Here is a 17,157-nt window from a genome sequence, read left to right as displayed (position 1 = left end):
CTGAGGACGTACCTGTATTCCATCTTCGGTCTGACATGAAAAATGCAAGGTAGGGCGATGCATGCACATGGCAGAACCAGGGAGGTGGAGAGAGGAGGCCTAACGGGCCCTACTGTCTAGCCTAATTAGTGAGCGTCGGGTTCAGTGAGACCATGTCTTAAAGGTGGTGGACAGCCTTCCTGAAGAGCAACACTTAAGGCTATCTTGTAGCCTTGAGACATGCATTTGCCTGCACCCTGCACACATATTTCAAAACCTTAGGACACCAAGATGACTCGCTGGGTAAAAGTGCTTAAAACCAAGCCTGATGACTGGAGTTCGGAACTCTCTGGCAGAAGGAAAGAACTGATTCTTTCAATTTGTTCTCTGATGACCTCCAAACATGTGCCTTGGCATTCAGACCTATACACATGCACACACTGAATAAAAATACTGTAGCATTGATAGTGATGACATTGTTTAAAAAAAGAAACCCTTACCTTGGCTCAGTGTGCTTGCAGCCCAGGTCTGAGCTGTGGTTTTCTGTTCTCGGGGCTCTGGGGGCACAGCCCTCTTGACCTGGAGGGGATAGCCACTGGCCATGAGCCAGGCCTTCAGGTGGTCTATGTACTCCCTTCCGAACAAAGTGGAGTCCTCAAAATTTGGGAAGTAAGCTGGAGATGGGGCAATGTCTTGGAGGCCCACAGCCTCTAGGATCTTCTCCTGCCGGAAGGAAGAAGCCAAGGAGAAGGTCTGGCCTAAGAGTGCCAGGGACTTCCTGCAAAGAGAGTTGGTGGTCTCCAGGGCCACAGCCAGGTCCAGTGGGCTAGTGAGGGTCTTCATCTTGACACTCAGCTCATAGGCATTACAGGCCATGAGTAAAGGCGTAACGCCCTTCAGCAGTCGGTCCTGGAGCCGCATGATGTACTTGTCGAAGGGCTTGATGATCTCAAAAAAGCAGTTTTTGGTCTTCACAGCACCTTTGTCTAAAAGCATGTTTAAAAACTCATTATCAACTCGAGGGGTTTTCAAAGCAGAGTGCTTTAGAAACTTGATGGTAAAAAAGCAGAAATCTCTGTGCTCCGGCTTCAAGGAACATTTGAAGGAGGCTAGCATCTTGGCACAGGTCTCAGTTTCCAGTTCAAACAGAGTCTGGAAGAGCTGGGAAAACTTGAGGTCATCCTTGATAGTGTGGAATCCTGCCCACTTGATGATCTCTATGCCAAACCTTGAGAACACATCTGCCTTGTCTATGGCATCAAAACCCATCTTTCTTTTGGGGAAGCCGAGGGTCCTAAGGTCCAGCCCCAAGGGAATCTTCAGAGCAGCGAACTGGATTTCATCCAGCACTGGATTTGTCCCAAGGGTCACATCAGGACTTGGGGTGGCTTTCTGGATTTGGTTAGTGCCCTGAGGTTTGGAAGTAATATGACTGACAACAGGTATTTTCTTCGTGGTCATTCCTTTCAGTGTGATAAGCTTCCCAACACCCTTTGCTCCAAGCAGACCCTGAGTGTCCCCCTTTCCTAGTAGGGTGCCTTCCTGGTCAGCCATGTTTAAAGACCGGCCTCTGGCCAGGACTTGCCCACTGCTTCTAGACACAGAGTCCACCTCCCCAGGATGGTCCAGATCATAATCCCGACTTTCCTTCTCCATCCGCCTGGAGGAGGCCAAGTCTCCTAACAACGAGGGCCCAAAACCATATTCCTGTGACCAGGAAGACTCTTGAGAAACTGAGTGACCCAAGTCTTGTTCCCAAGAGCCACGGAGCGCAAGCTTCCAGTCCTGAGAAGGAAAAGGTCCCAGGTTCCGCTGGCTAAAACTCTGGTCCCGGGAGTCAGTATGGGCTTGTTCCAGATCCCGGCCACATTCTTTGCGAAGATAGCTGTCCTCACCAACCGACTGGTTGCTAGATCTGAAGGAGGGTCCCACAAACATGTCACTTCTTAGACCCTCTCTTCCCAAGTCTAGTGAGTATACTCCAGATCCGCTGGCAGAGTACCTGCTATCACCATGAATGTCCTCATAGACATCTGTTCTGGCTCTTGAGCCCGTCCTTAAGAGATCTGAAATAGATGGCCATAGACAGACAGAAGGCACTTTAGAGCATGGACTGGAAGGGAATGGACCACACTCTAGACAAGTGTGAAGTGCAAACAGTTTGCTCTAACATTGTTTAAAATGGGTAGAGAGGCATCAGGATAGCTTAGTGCTTGCCATGCAAGCGTGAGGAGATGAGGTCAGATCCCCAGAACCTACAGTAAGACCAAGCAGGTGTGGCTGCCTGTAATCTCCCATTCTCAGGAAATAGAAACAAGGAATTCCTGAGGCAAGCTGGCCAGCCACAGTGGCCAAAATTGGTGACTCCAGGTTCAGGAAGATCCACAGCTTCAATAAATAAAGTGGAAAATGACTGGGGAAGATACCTGCACACACTGAGCACACAGGTATACACAGACATACAAACACACACACACACAACAATGAGAAAATGTCTATGGTGCCATCTCCAGCTCTTCACTGGCCAATGTGCACTGAGAACTGCAGCCAAACACTGAACCAAGCCAGAGTAAGAACACATGGGAAACTTGCACCTGCACTCAGTGTGGCCTTTCCCAGCATTCTCCCTATACAACAGTAGGGAGCACTGCCTCCCAAAGTTCCTGACTGTATTTGGGAAAATTCAAAACACATGGAAGATGAACACCTCTGTGCTGTGCAGATGCCACCATGCCATCACATATAAAGGGGCAAACATCTTCTAGCTTGCACTATATAGGGCTTAGAATAACCCATGTGTGGGGCAGTGGATGGGACCAACAGACAGAAGAACTCGTAACGTAGCGGCAAAGTTTAGAACCCTGATAAAACTCATAATTGAGCATGGCAGGAGTTCAAACTAGCTCCTGATCAGATTCCTGTCCTGAAGGATGTGGCCACAATAAGAGGACCATGACAGTCACGTAACATAGAGCCTAGAGTTCTCCATGCTAATGAGGTATGCAGGGGCCTCATTAGCCAATCAACATTTCCTTCCTAGACATCCCTTTTTGCAAAAGGTACTTAATCTGTGGTTCACCCTGAGTAAATCATATGCATCTTCACCCACCATGAATCCCCCCCCCCCACAGTGGGGGCTCATTGCAGGCCTGCAGGGCCTCATTCCCAACTTGTGGCACTCTGTCAGGCTTACTGTTTTTCTGCCAATCAGTTTTCCTTTCTCTTTCTTTTTGAGGCAGAGTCTTGATACACAGCCAAAACTGGCCACAAACCCACAGGGATCATCCTGCCTCAGGCTCCTTACTATGTATCCCAACACAAGCCCTTACTAGTCTTGCTGAGGAAATGAAGTGGTGATGTGTAGGGAAATGGCACAGTGGGTAAGAAAGAATGTTTGCTGTGCAAGCAAGAGGACCTGACTTCAAATTCCTACCACCCACAAAGGGCCAGCCACGGCTGTACGAGCTGCAGCCACAGCACTGAAGGTTAGTCAGGGAGATACTAGGAACTCACCAGCCAGTCTAGCTGAAATAAACTGTGAGCTTCAGCTCCAGTGAGTAACCTTGTGTTTCCCCCACCCCCACCCCAAAATAACAACAAAAACTAGATTAACCAGGCTTTTAATCCCAGCACTTGAGAGGCAAAGTCAGGAGGATTTCTTTGAGTTTGAGGCTAGCCTGATCTACATAGCAAGCTCCATGACACTTAGGACTACATAAAGCAGTGGTTTTGGACCTGTGGGTTCATTCAGAGTAGCTGCCAAAGACCCATCAGAAAACACAGACGTGATGTGTGCCACTTGGGTATCATGGCATGTTCAACCTTCTGATATTGCAATGTTAGGTTGTAATCTAAAGTTTACACTGAAAAGCTAATCAAGCTAAAAGAAACCTTTTAAACAACAAATCTTATTGTTTTCAGTAAGTTTATAGTTTTGTATAGGGCTACCTCCATAGCAATCCACAAGTCATGGTTTAGATATGCCTGCAAGAACTAAGATTTCAGTTCAGGCAGTTTGCTAGAGGCTGAGGCAGTGTCATAAAAGGGGCACAGCTAGCCAGGTATGGTAGCAAATACCTTTAATCCCAGTACTTCGGAGGCAGAGGCAGAAGGATCTCTGTGAGTTCGAGGCCAGACTGGTCTACAAAGCAAGTCTAGTCCAGGACAGCCAGGTCTGGTTACACTGAGAAACCCTTTCTTGAAAAAAAAAAAGGGGGGGGGGGAAGACAGCTGTTGAGATGGCTCAGTAAGATGGCACTTGCCACAAGCCAGACTGATAACTGGGTTCGATCTCTGGAACACACATGGTGGAAAGAGAGAATCAACTTCTGCAGCTGTCCTCTGACCTCTGCTTTCAGGTGCATGTTCACACACATGCACACAAAAACTCTTCTGTAGAGGCTAGGGTATAGTTAGGGACAGAGTATGGGCTTTAGCACAAGTAAGGCCATGCTCAGATTCTTTAGTGAGGAGGATGTTTGGCTGACATACTCTACTTATTGACAATACCTTCTGCATACTTAGCTGGCAAGTGGGCCACAAGAAAACATGATCTCCTCTTGACAAGTCCAGCAAGGATCACAGCAGCGTAGCTTATCCCCAAAGCACGACAGTCCACAGAGCTCCTCTGCATAGGCCAAACATCTTAACTTACCTTGAGCTTTAAGATGGAGAGCTTCACCAACAGCTTCAGAATCCCCGTACCGTTTAGATTTCTCCTGTAATACGCTGTCCAAAGACTCCTGCGCCATCCGCCTTGCTGCCATGTTTCTCTTTCCTATAGTGAAAGAAGTCACACTGATCAAGACAGCTTGCCTCAGGCCAGAAATCACCACTGAAAACAGGTGACACAACTAGAAGAGTGGCTACTCTGACTCACAGTTTAGAGAAGGGCTTCCCAGAGCTCACTTCACCTCTGAGAATTCTCTGGATGAGTAAGTGGCATTCTCACAAGAGGACAATAAGCAAGCAACTGTATACTCTGGGCTAGTCTCAGTGCAAGATCTCTTTTGCTTCTTTCAACAACCCACCCAAGACCCGAGTCCCTACAGCACAGAAAGAGCTGGATGACGTGCTGCAGGCAGTGATTCCAGAGGTAATGGCATTTCCTGTTCCAGGGCAACCAAGAGTATATGGTGAGAACCTATAAAAGGGCTGAGGGACTGGAAAGGCGGCTCAGTGTTTAAAAGTGCTCTCTTGCAGAGAGCCCCAGTTCAGTTCTCAGTATCCACAGTGGGCAACTAACACAAATAAAATCTTAAAAGGGGAAAGGGGCTGAGCTGGTTCAGTAAGGGCCCAAACAAGACGGCCTGAGTTCAAACTGGCCAAGTTGTCTTCTGACTTCCGCTCATGTGCTGTGGCATACATGTACCCAGAAATACATGAAATTAAGCAGAAAAACAGCTGGGCATGAGGACACATGTGCCTATAATATCTGATGATGATAAGGAACAAGGAAGATCACTAGAGCTTGGTGGTCAGCCAGACTAGCCAATCAGTGACCAGACATCAATTTCTGCCCCCCCCCCACCAATCACACTCACACACATACAGGATAGGACCTAGTGGAACAAGCATGTAATCCCAACTATTTAAGAGGCTGAGCAACAGGTCTACAAGTTTAAAGCCTGTGTGGGCTACCTAGTCTATTCCAGGCCAGCCTAGGCTACATAGGAAGACCCAGTTTTGTGTGTGTATAAGGGTTTTGTTTTGTTGTTCTTATTTGGATTTTTGCAACTACGTGAAAGTAGTCCATGCTGGCACAGGTTATAAACCTCTGATCTTCCTGCTTTTGCCTTCCAAAAACTAGGACTGCCAGTGTGTACTGGTAGGTTTTGCAGAGCCAGTCTTTTTAGTTTTATTTATTTTTACTTTTTTTTTTTTTGGTAGCGTAATCGAGTAGGAGGGATTCTAAATGATCTACCTACACATCTCTGGTTGGCCTCAAACTTTGTGTGTGTGCACATACATACACACACACAAAGGTTGCTAACGAAAGGGCAATCCACCCTGTCTCTGCCTCCTGGGAACTGGGATTACAGGAGTGAGCCATCAAAATCAGTTTGAGACCCTGCCAAAAAAAAAAAAAAAAAGGAATGAAAGAAAAGACGTTGACACACAGGAGAAAAAGCAGACTTGGAGAAGTGAACCACCGAGGTCAGGCATCCTAGTCTTGAGACTGACCAACAGGGCACTTTCTGTATGTAGAAAAAAACCTAGGCATTTATATTAGTGACAGCCTGCCATATGACACTTCCAACTTCGAGAGGTAAACCTCCCTTCTGGTCATTTCTGTAACCATCACCTCGTTTCCCCACACCCTGAGAAAGCGATAGGACGCCCCTTGTTCTCTGTCATTTAAGAGCAGGGACTCCTCCGAGTCAGCTGGTCCTGAAATCTAATCAAGGTACCTAATCTGTCTGCACCTCCGTTTCCCTGTCTATGGGACTAGCAGCCCCGGAGGCTACAGCGGTTCCCAGCAGCTGGAGGCCCGAAGCCCGCTCGCCGTTACGCCCAGCTCGCACGGCCGACTGCGGGCTCAAGCCTAATGAATGGACCCGCGAGACAAGCGGGAGGAGCGCGCTCGCCCTAGGGGCACTCAGAGTACTTCCCACCCCGGGCCCGCCCTCCCAGGTCGCCAGGGCCCGGGCCTCACCCAGAGCCTGCTGCGCGCGGTGCCGCCCCCGCCGCCGCTACCGCCTCCTCAGACTCCTTATCCACCGCCAGGCGAGGCGGGGAGATGCAAATAAGCCAACGGTTTCCGCAGCGCCGCGCCGCGCAGGCGCAAGCCGCTGCCTTGCCTTGGTGCGCAGGCGCTGCCTGCCACCGCCTAGGCTCTCATGCGCAAGCGTCGAAGGCAGCCATGTTGGCTCTTTCGCGCAGGCGCGTTGCTCACTTCTCAGAGCAGAGTCTACCCAGGTGAAAACTATCTCTTTTGAGGGGAAGCGACACCTAGAAGCATCATTGAGAAGACGGCAAGGGTTTCAGGCCCACGCGTACTCTGTGGCTCCCTTCGCTTTACCTGTCCTCGCGGTCGCCCTTGTTGCCCCGGGAAGGAGCCTCTCGGCTGAAGGAGGGACGCCGAGGCGAGGCAGCGCCTCTGCGCTTGCGCGTATATGGTGGCCCGAAGGAGCCAAAGGCAAAGTCTCGGGTGACAGCTGCGAGCCCCACCCTTTCCCCACGTGGCTGCGTAGACCCGGTGAGGAGCACCGGCTGCCTGCGCCTGTGGCTGGCGTAGTGGGGAGTGGGCGCCGCGGGGTTGAGGTGGTGGTGTTTGCACGACTCTCGGGAACTTGGTTTGGGGGAAGGAGAGAATTGTACCAAAGATACTTGGGAACCACATTCTTCGCCTTTCTTGTTGTGCAGGTTCTTTCATTCATTTTATTCATTCGTGCTGCACCTGTGTGTTCGGCTGCATTCTAGGCAGTGGAGCCGAGAATACCGGGGGTTCAGGACATGTGGCTCTGGGTTCAGGGGACGCAGGGTTTGCTGTTCATGTAGTAGTGATGCAGCGGGCGTGGCTGCTGCACCTGTCATGACTGCTCTAGGGAGACAGAGACAGAAGGATTGATGAGTTCTAGACCGACTCGGAATAAAAACAACCAAAAGCAAGAACAGGCGTTGTAGTGCACTCAAGAAGCGGAGGCAGAAAGATTGCTGCGAGTTTCATACCAGTCTGGGCTACAAAACTAAACGCCGCCTTTAAAACAACAGATAAGCCAGGGGGTTGTTTGGAGACTAGAAGATCAGGAGTTCAAGGGCAGTCAGATAGATCTACATGAGGCCCTAACTTACAAAAAATAAAAACAGAGGGAATTATTTCATGGGAGAGTAGAGCTGCTTGAACTAGACTGGTTTTGTTTACTTGAGGGGCAGGGCAGGGGGCGGTCAGGAGGGACTCAGCTACATAGATCAGGCTAGCCCAGAACTCACAGAGGTCTGCCATTTCTGCCTCCAGTGTTCTGGGATTATTGTGTTTTGTTTTGTTGTTATTTTTAAAGACAAGGTTTCTCTGTGTTGCCCTGCTGTTCTGGAACTTGCACTGTAGACTGTGCTGGCCTCTGATTCAGAGGTTAGCCTGTCCATGCTCCATTTGTGCTTTAATAACTGTTACTATTAATAAATTGTTATTAATGTTACTTAACATCATCATCATTATTGTATGTTCACATGTGTGCACAGTTGTGAACTACCAGATGTGTGTGCTGAAACTGAACTCGGCTCTAACCGTGGAGCAGCACACCCTCGCCTGCTGCGCTTTCTCCACAGCACCTCAGCCTTTACACTGTTCTTCTACACAGGGCCTCACTCACTAGCCCAGGCTGGCTTGGGGCTGGACATCACAGGCTTGTACCTTAAGGGCCAGCTAACCAGAGTGTGGCTTTTTAAACGTGATCTTTATACATTTATTTACTGTGTATGTGTGTCCTGTGTGTGTGTTGTATGTTCTGTGGCTCGCACATAGAGATAGAGGACTTATGGGAGTCGATTCTCTCCTATGGCTTTGTGAGCTTCAGAGAGAGAATTTTTGTTTTTGTTTTCTGGACAATCTCTTGTACCAGTAAATTGCCCATCCCTCTGCCTCAAGCCTTCTGGTGCTGAGATGACAGTTGTATACCACCACAGCTGATTCTACTGTTCTGAAGAACAGCATCAGAAGAGCTTGATAATGCTGGTTATATACTGTGCATTAGAAAATAGTACTCAGGCCAGTGAGATGGTTCAGCAGGTAAGATACTTGCTGCCAAGCCCGAGGCCCTGAGTTCAAGCCCCAGGATCTCCATGTTGAAGAGAACTGCAGACGTTTCCATCATCTTGGTGGATTGCTTATTGAGACCAGGGTTCATGTAGCCTGGATTTTTGTCTGTCTGTTTGTTTGTTTGTTTGTTTGCCTTTGTCTTGTTTGTTTTGGATTAGGGTCTCACTGTGTAGCTTTTCCTGGGCTAGAACTCTGTATGTGGATGAGGCTGGCCTAGAACTCCCAGATAACCACCTGCCTCTGCTCCCCAAATGCTGGGATGGCAGGCCTGAGCTCTTCTGCGGACAGGTCAGGTGTAGTAGGTGAGAAGAGCACTCTACTGTTGTTTTGGGCTTGGTAGACAGTGCCCTGAGTGCCCATTTCTTCTTTCTTTTTTCTTTTAAGTTTTACTCATTTTATATTTGTGGAATGCAAATGCAACAGCCTGCATACAAAAGTCAGAAGACAACTTTCGCGAGTCTGTTCTCTACCATGTTTGTTCTTAGAACTGAGCTTAGGTCCTGAGACGTGGTAGCAAGGGCCTTTACCCACAGAGCTCTCTCACCAGCTGGCCTTTCGCCTTTATCTCTTTGGCTTTTTGAGATAATGTCAAACTGTGTAGTCCAGTCTGGCCTCCTCCTGGCCATGAGCCTAATGTCTCTGCCCTCCCTACTGCTGGGCTTACTAAGGTAGCAGACCCCCAGGTGCCTGCTGTCCCCTGACCAAATGTTCCTTTCCACTCAACAGGCAGCGATGGCTTCCAAGCGTATCACCCAGGAAACCTTTGATGCTGCCGTGCGGGAGAACATTGAGGAGTTTGAGATGGGCACTGAGGAAGCCATTCGAGAAGCTGTGGAGCAGTTTGAATCGCAAGGTAGGGCAGTGGCTTCAATGCTGGCTCTTAGAGGCCACAGCCCTCAGCCTGACACAGTAGTGAGGTGCTGCTGACCTTGTCCCTGCTGCCTGTCCCCATCTTGTCACCAGCATCCCACTTCACCTCAAAATAAAAAAGGCGTGGCAGTTCTCAGCCACAGAGCCACATGGCGTATGCTGTGTCCAGGAGTCAGTCCTGAGAGTCATGGAGGGCAGTGGGTGGTAGGACTGCTGAGTGACGGTGGTAGCAATGGTAGGGTTTGGAGACCTTGAGCCACTTGGCAGGCAGCAGAGGCTCAAGATGAGAGTGATCACATGTGCACCAGGCCCTTAGAGCCAGAGTGCTAGGCAACAGCAAACCCATTCCTCTCCATGTGGGGGACCAGTGAAGTCAGCCAGAGGGAAGAGAGACAAGGCCCTGCTTCCAGGACACACAAATGGGTGCCCTAGCGGACAATCAAGTAACACTGGGGACATGAGTGTAGAGGTAGCTCACTTGCTAAGTTACTTGCTGAGTTTGCCTTGAGTTTGATCCAGAACCCATGTAAAAAGCTAGCCATAATGAGGTGTGTTTGATTTTGGAGGGGGGGGTGTCTTTTTTGTGATTTTTCAGGACAGGGTTTCTCTGTGTGGCTCTGGCTATCCTAGAACTTTCTCTGTAGACCAGGCTGGCCTGGAACTCATAGAAATTCACTTGCCTCTGCCTCCTGAGTGCTGGGATCAAAGGTGTGTGCTACCACCATCAAGTATCTTAGTTAGGATTTCTGTTGCTGTGATGAATCACCATGAGCAAAAAGCAATTGGGGAAGAGAGGGTTTATTCGGCTTCCACTTCCATATTGCAATTCATTATTTAGGAAAGTTGGGACAGGAACTCAAGCAGGACACAAACCCTGAGGCAGGAGCTGATGCAGAAGCCATGGATGGGTGCTGCTCAGCCTGGTTTCTTATAGAATCCAGGACCACCTGCCCAGAGATGGCTCCACCCACAATGGGCTGGACCCTCCCCCATCAGTCACTAATAAGAAAATGCCTTACAGCTGGATCTCATGGAAGCATTTCCTCAACTGAGATTCCCTCCTCTGATGACTCTAGTTTGTGTCAGGTTGACACACAACCAGCCAGTACATGTGCAGTAGGGTATGTCTGTAATCCCAGCACTGAGGTGGAGACAGATTATTGGAGTTTGCTGGTTTGCAGTTTAGCCTAATTAGTGAGCCTCAGGTTCCATTGAGACCCTGTCTCAGAAAAGAGTACAGCTTCTAAGGAGGCCGTGTAAATGTGGGTCTGGGGCTCCATTCCCCTTAGTCAAGACTATCCACACACGTTAACACATGAACAACACAAACACAACACACACAAACACATACATAGTGCCCAACGAGGCAGAGCCCAGTGGCAAAAGCCTGTGATTCCCAACTCTTCTTCATCCTTGTTACTGGGTTTGTTCATTTATTTGTTTCAAGACTGGTTCGTACAGCCTAGGCTAACCTCTTAATTCATTATGTAGCTAGAGCTAGCTTGAATACTGATCTTTCTGCCTCTGTTTCCCAGTGTTGGGATAATAAGTGTTCAGCAACACTGCCTGCTGACCCCAATACTTGGGAAGCTGAGGCAGGAGGATACTGTGAATTTGAGATCAGCCTAGGCTTCTTGACTACCTGAAAAACACTTTAATCACACGCTCATCATCCCAGAATTTGGTAGATGTAAGAAGGTGGAGCTCTATGAGTTTGAGGTAGCCTGCGCTACATAGTGAATTCAAGGCCAGCCTGGTCTACATAGACTCTGTCTCAAAAACAAAAAACAAATTTCTCCTAAACCACATGTACACATGCATGCACACACAAAATACTTACCACAGAGGGGATGCTTTTGAGGCCCCAGGAGGCCAGATACAAATGGACTGTTAGAGCTGTGAGTTCCAAGGGAAAGGCTCTGTGGGGTCCCTTCCCCATCTGTCTGCCAGGTAAGAGCTGCTACCTCACTATTCAGAAGCAGTGTGTGTGGCATGGCCTTACTTGTAGCCTGTGGCTAGGCAATACTGGAAGGAAAACTTCCAGCAGGGACCTCCTGACCTGGGGGATGTGAGGACGGATAGTTGTCACTTGACTTCAGCACTCATCCCAGCTTCCTCTCTGTAGGGGTTGATCTGAGCAACATCGTGAAGACAGCACCTAAAGTATCCTTGGATGGCCTCCAGGAGCCAACACATGATGTCCTGCAGGTAGGAGCCTCAGTCTCCGCCATCACGGTGGAACAATCTGGGGGGAGTCTCTTCCCCATGTTCCACATGGCAGAAATCAGTATCTGAATGTCAGTGGTCTGTCCATCTTGTGACCAGTGGAAGTCTACAGCCATGTGTCCCAAGTTCATGTGAGGGCAGCCCAGCCTCTAGATGACAGCTGAGGCACTTGGAGGATGTTTGAGACATGATCTCCCTGCCCAAGTGCTGGGGGTCAAGGGCACACATATATCACGGGTCTCTGACCCAGCTTTCTGTGGGTTCTGGGGATCTGAACAAGTCTGTGCTTACACAGCAAGTGCTCACCACCCCCACCCAGCTACCTCCCAGTCCTTGACTTTTATAGGAACAATGACACATGCCTTTAATATATGCCCCACCGCTACCCATTCAGGAGGGATATTGAGTCCAGGCTAGCCAGGGCCACATAGTATCCTGTTTCAACAACAGCAAAAGTCTAACTGGGGGGTGCACATGCTGAGGTGCACATAAGGAGGTCAGAGAACAGCTTTGAGGAATCTGTTGCATCCCTCTCCTCTGTAGGTCTTGGGCACTGAACCCAGCTCATTAGGCTCGTGTAGGAAGTGCTGTGCCCCTGAGCCACCTCCTTGGCCCCTTGGCTTTTATTTTTAAAAAAAATTTTTTTAAGATTTATTTATTTTATGTATGAGTACACTATAGCTATCTTCAGACACACCAGAAGAGGGCATCGGATCCCATTACAGATGGTTGTGAGCTACCATATGGTTTCTGGGTCTCGAACTCAGGACCTCTGGAAGAACAGTCAGTGCTTTTAACCATCTGAGCCATCTCTCCAGTCTGCCCCTTGGCTTCTTTAATGTCCATTCCATTGTCACATGCTCTGCCAGGTTCCTAAGGCTGGTTTGGGCAGGGCTGGCTGACAGATGTCTTTGCCTGGTTTGGTAGCTGAATTTGAACCAAATGCCCCTGGCCAGGCTGCTGGTTTCTGCCGAGCCTCCCTTTCATAGACTGGTTGCCAGCCACCTCAGTAGCACTGGGCACGTTGACTTAAGTTTGGTTCACATTGAGGTACATCCTAAGGTCATGCCACCCAGACTGGCTGGCTCTGCCTTTGGTATTTTTCTTATAATTCCCCCTGAGGGCTTGGAGCTGCATCTGGGAAGCCTGTGTGTAGTGGGGCTTCCCTGTGCAGGTAAATATCAGAGGACTGGGTGACAGGGAGCTGTTCACATGGGCGAGTCTGAGGAAGTGGCCTTCTTCCTCCAGAAGCAGTCTGACCAGTTACACTATCGAACAGCCCCACAGCAGCCATTGAAGTGTTTGTAATGCTCTCATGGGCTGGGCTCGGCAGGGCAGTTTGTCTGCTGCTCTTGCCTGGGGCTTCTTGGTGCAGTTAGAATCAGACTCTAGTGGGTCTTTACTCACTCATGCAGTTTCTTAGCCGCAGAGCCACGGAGATGACGGGCACTTCTCTCCATGGCTTCATAAATGGCATGTGAAAGAGCTCACTTTCTGATTTTCCATACAACAAACACTAAAAGTTGAAAGAAGTAAGCTTACTTTTTCTCTCTTCACTTGAGTGTAAACCCAGCTCTGTAGTCAGTGGCCTTGTATTCAAGGCTTCTGAAACTACAGGTGTGGGCCAGTGACCGAGCAGGGCCAGTGACCATGCAGGGCCTGGGCTCCAGCCTCAGTTCTACTGAAAACAAGAAAGAACAGGGCTGACAAGAGGGCTCAGCAGGAAAGGGAGTTTGCCACCAAGTCTGATGACCAGAGTTTGATCACCAGAACTCACATGGTGGAGAGACCTGTTGCCCATGAGTTGTCTATGCATGCTGTGGGGTGTGTCTGTGCATGTGTGCATGAGTATGAGACAGACAAACAGACAGACAGACATAAAAATTTTTTAATGAAAATTAAAACATATTAAGGGCTAGGTATATATGTAACTCAGAGGTAGAGCACTTACTGTCTTGCATGGACCCTCAAGTTCAATCTAAAGTATTTAAATATGCAGGGACAGGGCTGGAGAGATGGCTCAGTGGTTAAGAGGTCCTGAGTTCAATTCCCAGCAACTATGTGCTAGCTCACAACCATCTGTAATGGGGTTTGATATGCCCTCTTCTGGTATGCAGGTGTATATGCAGACAGAATACTCATACAATAAATAAATCTTTTTTTTCTTTTTTCTTTTTTTTTTTTTTTAATGCAGGCTCTAGAGAGGTGGCTCAGCAGTTAAGAACCCTGACTGCTCTTACAGAGGATCTGGGTTCAATTCCCAGCACCCACATAGCTGCTCATTAACCACAGTCCCAGGGGATACGGCATCCTCTTTTGGCATCCTCCAGTGTCAAGCACCTTAAGTGGTTCAGTTCTTGGATAGACATGCAGGCAAAACACCCGTATGCATAAAATAATACTCAAAGATTGTTTTTAGAATAGGGTGATTGTACATACATGGTGGCTCAGAGCTGGGGTCTCTGCACTTAGGATGCTCTCGCAGGAGTTTTCCTATGAGTTCAAGGCCAGCTTACACAACATAATTTCAAGGCCAGCCTGGCCTATAAATCTATGTTGGTATTGAAGAGATGGCTCAGCAGTTACGAGTGCTTGCTGTTCTTACCAAGGACCCAAGTTCGATTCCTAGCACCCATGTAGTGCCTCATAACAGCCTGAAACTCCAGTTCCAATGGATTCTACCTCCTCTTCTGGCTTCTGAGGGTATTGTACACACACACGCACACACAAAAAGATGCTGTCTTAAAATAATAGTATAGGTATCTTAAAATAGCAGTATCAGTGTAGAAATGTCTAGATGGATCTGGCCCTATCTTCCATCCTAGGCCCAGATTCTGGGTCGAGACTCCCTGTGGTACTGAGCCTATCTGTAGCAACTAACACTCTGACATTCTCCACAGGCTCTCAGTGATCTGCAGGAGTCCCTGACTGGCTCTCGGCTCCAGGAGGTGTCAGCCCACCTTGTCCGCTTCTGTGACCAGTGCAAGCAGCAGAAGGCCAGCCGCTACCTGGCAGCCCAGAAGGGAGCCTACCCAATCCTCCTGGCTGCTTGGCAGCTGGCTGCCACTAGCGACCAGGATCTTCTGCTCCAGGCTCTCAGTGCCCTGGCAGTACTGACTGATGGCCAGCCTGACCTCCTGGATGCCCAGGGCTTGCATCTTCTTGTGGCCACGCTGGCACAGAATGCTGCCAACACTGAACTCACGTGCTGTGGGATCCGCTGTGTGCGCCATGTCTGCCTAAAGCACGAACAGAATCGGCAGGGCTTGGTGAAAGCCGGCGTGCTGCCCCTGCTCACGGCTGCCATCACACAGCATGGCCAGCACGCCGATGTGGTCAGGGAGGCCTGCTGGGCCCTGCGGGTCATGACCTTCGATGATGACATCCGAGTACCCTTTGGCCACGCCCATGAGCATGCCAAGATGATTGTTCAGGAGAACAAAGGCCTGAAGGTGCTCATCGAGGCTGCCAGAGGTAGGAGCAGCCCTGGGAAGAGGAGGGAGGGTGGGTGTGATTCTCAGCTAGAAGGATGAGTTCCCAGCCTGCCCCACAGCTTCAGCTCCACCACAGGAGGCCTGTGCATGGGATCTCCCCTCATCTGAGAGGTAGGAAAGCCTTTTGCAGTTCCTGTCTATACCCACAGAGTGGCTGAGAAATGAGGCCTGACCGTCTCATCTGTAAAGCTGGTCAGCTTCTTGAAGAGTTGTTTGCACTTCTGTGCTTGTTTGTGGCAGCTTGAATTAGGCTAAATAGAGATAGAGCAGGAATGTAGACATTGGAGCCTTGTGTGTCTTACCTTCGCTTCCCAGTGCTGAGGTGGAGGCCAGCACAGAATGTGCTTCATGTTAAGCGCAAACTACTCTGTGCTGAGCCCAGGCCCCACCTCTAATCTTCACCCCAGCCCCTAAGTAGTTTTTTAAAGAGGATGGCTCACGTTCTGGTAGTCTGAAGGCCCTAGGGCAGAACAGAGACTCCCAGCAGCCCCCAGACACTTTCTCCACCAGGAGACGGCAGTGTCCCGCTTAGCAAAGCCTTTACCTGATTGGATGGACCACCTGCGCCCACCACATCCTCTCACCCTCTCATGACTTAGAGCACATCTATAGCCTGCTGAGGGAAAACCAGGTGGGCATAGGTAGCGAGTGCCATAGAGATCCTATAGATCCCAACTGTTGACCAGTTGGTTTGCATGTGTTCCTCACTAGCTTCCTGTGGTATTTAGAGAATTCCTTCCTAGACAAGATCCTCAAAGTTATGTCGGAAGCCTTGCTCTGGTTGTTTGGTTTCCTTCCTACCTTTCTTTGAGACTGTGTCTCTCAACAATGAGGGTCTGGAACTTGCTATGTGAACCAGGCTATCCTGGGACTCACAAAGATCCCCCTGCCCCTGCCTCCTGAGTACAGTGAATTAAGGTGTGCACCATGTCCAGCCCTTAACTTCTTTGCTTAGGGGATGCCAGCAGCAGGTCTGGCAGTTGTTTGGTACTGTGGTGTCAGTTTCTGTAGCTGCTGGCATGGTGCAGGCCCACCAGGGGCTGGTTCTCCCATGGGCTTCGTGGATGACCCCAGCCTGGGAAGCAGGAAATTCTCCCGAGACTGACAGGCTCCTCTCTGCACACCTGCTTGTCCTGGTCCCTCCAAGATCTAACTCTCGCTTCCTGCCTCTACACAGCGTTCTCTGACAACCCGGGGGTCCTAAGCGAACTCTGCAGCACCCTGTCGCGTCTGGCTGTTCGGAATGAATTCTGCCAGGAGGTTATAGACCTCGGAGGCCTCGGCATCCTTGTGACCCTGCTGGCTGACTGCAATGACCACCAGGTGGAGCCCAAAGTCTTCCTCCTTCCCTGGGGCTCCTGGACCCTGAGGCCACAGCTGGCCAGACTGACACCCCCCGTCACCCCCACCCCTGAGGCCAGGGTGAAAGTCTGGATGCAGAAGCCCTGCCAACACTCTCAGGGTCGTGGTTCCATTCTGCCAGTCTGTCTTCCTTCCTTCCTTCCTTCCTTCCTTCCTTCCTTCCTTCCTTCCTTCCTTTCTTTCTTTCTTTCTTTCTTTCTTTCTTTCTTGTTTCCCTAGATTGGTGAGAATGAAAGCTGCCTGCATACAAGCCCTCTGCCACCACACCACAGCCCACCGCAGCCCACCACAGTCCACCGCAGCCCTTTTAGTGTCTGTAGCCCAGGCTGGACTTGATGCTGCAATCCTCCTGCTTCAGCTTTCCAAGTACTGGGATGACAGATATGAGCCTGACACATGGATGACACACTGGCTGTGTGTTGAGAGAGAGAGAGAGAGAGAGAGAGAGAGAGAGAGAGAGAGAGAGAG

General features: G+C 49.7%; 2 protein-coding genes across 10 annotated transcripts in view; one reads left to right on the top strand and one right to left on the bottom strand.

The window, feature by feature from the left end:
- The window catches only part of Sugp2 (SURP and G-patch domain containing 2), a 25,487-nt gene extending 18,433 nt beyond the window's left edge, over positions 1 to 7,054 (bottom strand). For 3 of the 5 annotated variants that reach the window (XR_003713795.1, XR_003713796.1, XM_028786128.1), the window contains exons 1-3: positions 6,635 to 7,054; positions 4,634 to 4,756; positions 480 to 2,045 (exon numbers count right to left, since the gene is read on the bottom strand). Coding sequence is in view for 3 of the 5 variants with exons in the window: in XM_028786128.1 (XP_028641961.1) it covers positions 480 to 2,045; positions 4,634 to 4,745 (1,678 nt within the window). In the remaining 2 variants the exon portion in view is untranslated. The remainder of the gene's footprint in view (positions 1 to 479; positions 2,046 to 4,633; positions 4,757 to 6,634) is intronic. The other 2 variants (XM_028786129.1, XM_028786130.1) reach the window with 1 other exon arrangement.
- Positions 6,822 to 17,157, top strand: part of Armc6 (armadillo repeat containing 6) — a 13,261-nt gene continuing 2,925 nt past the window's right edge. For 3 of the 5 annotated variants that reach the window (XM_028786133.1, XM_028786131.1, XM_028786135.1), the window contains exons 1-5: positions 6,822 to 7,177; positions 9,464 to 9,590; positions 11,733 to 11,815; positions 14,734 to 15,307; positions 16,505 to 16,650. In XM_028786133.1, coding sequence (XP_028641966.1) covers positions 9,470 to 9,590; positions 11,733 to 11,815; positions 14,734 to 15,307; positions 16,505 to 16,650 — 924 coding nt within the window. In that variant the 5' untranslated portion in view covers positions 6,822 to 7,177; positions 9,464 to 9,469. Of the gene's footprint in view, positions 7,178 to 7,301; positions 7,345 to 9,463; positions 9,591 to 11,732; positions 11,816 to 14,733; positions 15,308 to 16,504; positions 17,142 to 17,157 lie in introns of those variants that run through there. The other 2 variants (XM_028786134.1, XM_028786132.1) reach the window with 2 other exon arrangements.

Source organism: Grammomys surdaster, unplaced genomic scaffold (assembly GCF_004785775.1).
Source record: "Grammomys surdaster isolate TR1022 unplaced genomic scaffold, NIH_TR_1.0 125429, whole genome shotgun sequence".
Taxonomy (NCBI): Eukaryota; Metazoa; Chordata; class Mammalia; order Rodentia; family Muridae; genus Grammomys; species Grammomys surdaster.
This window is presented reverse-complemented; position numbering and strand designations above follow the sequence as displayed.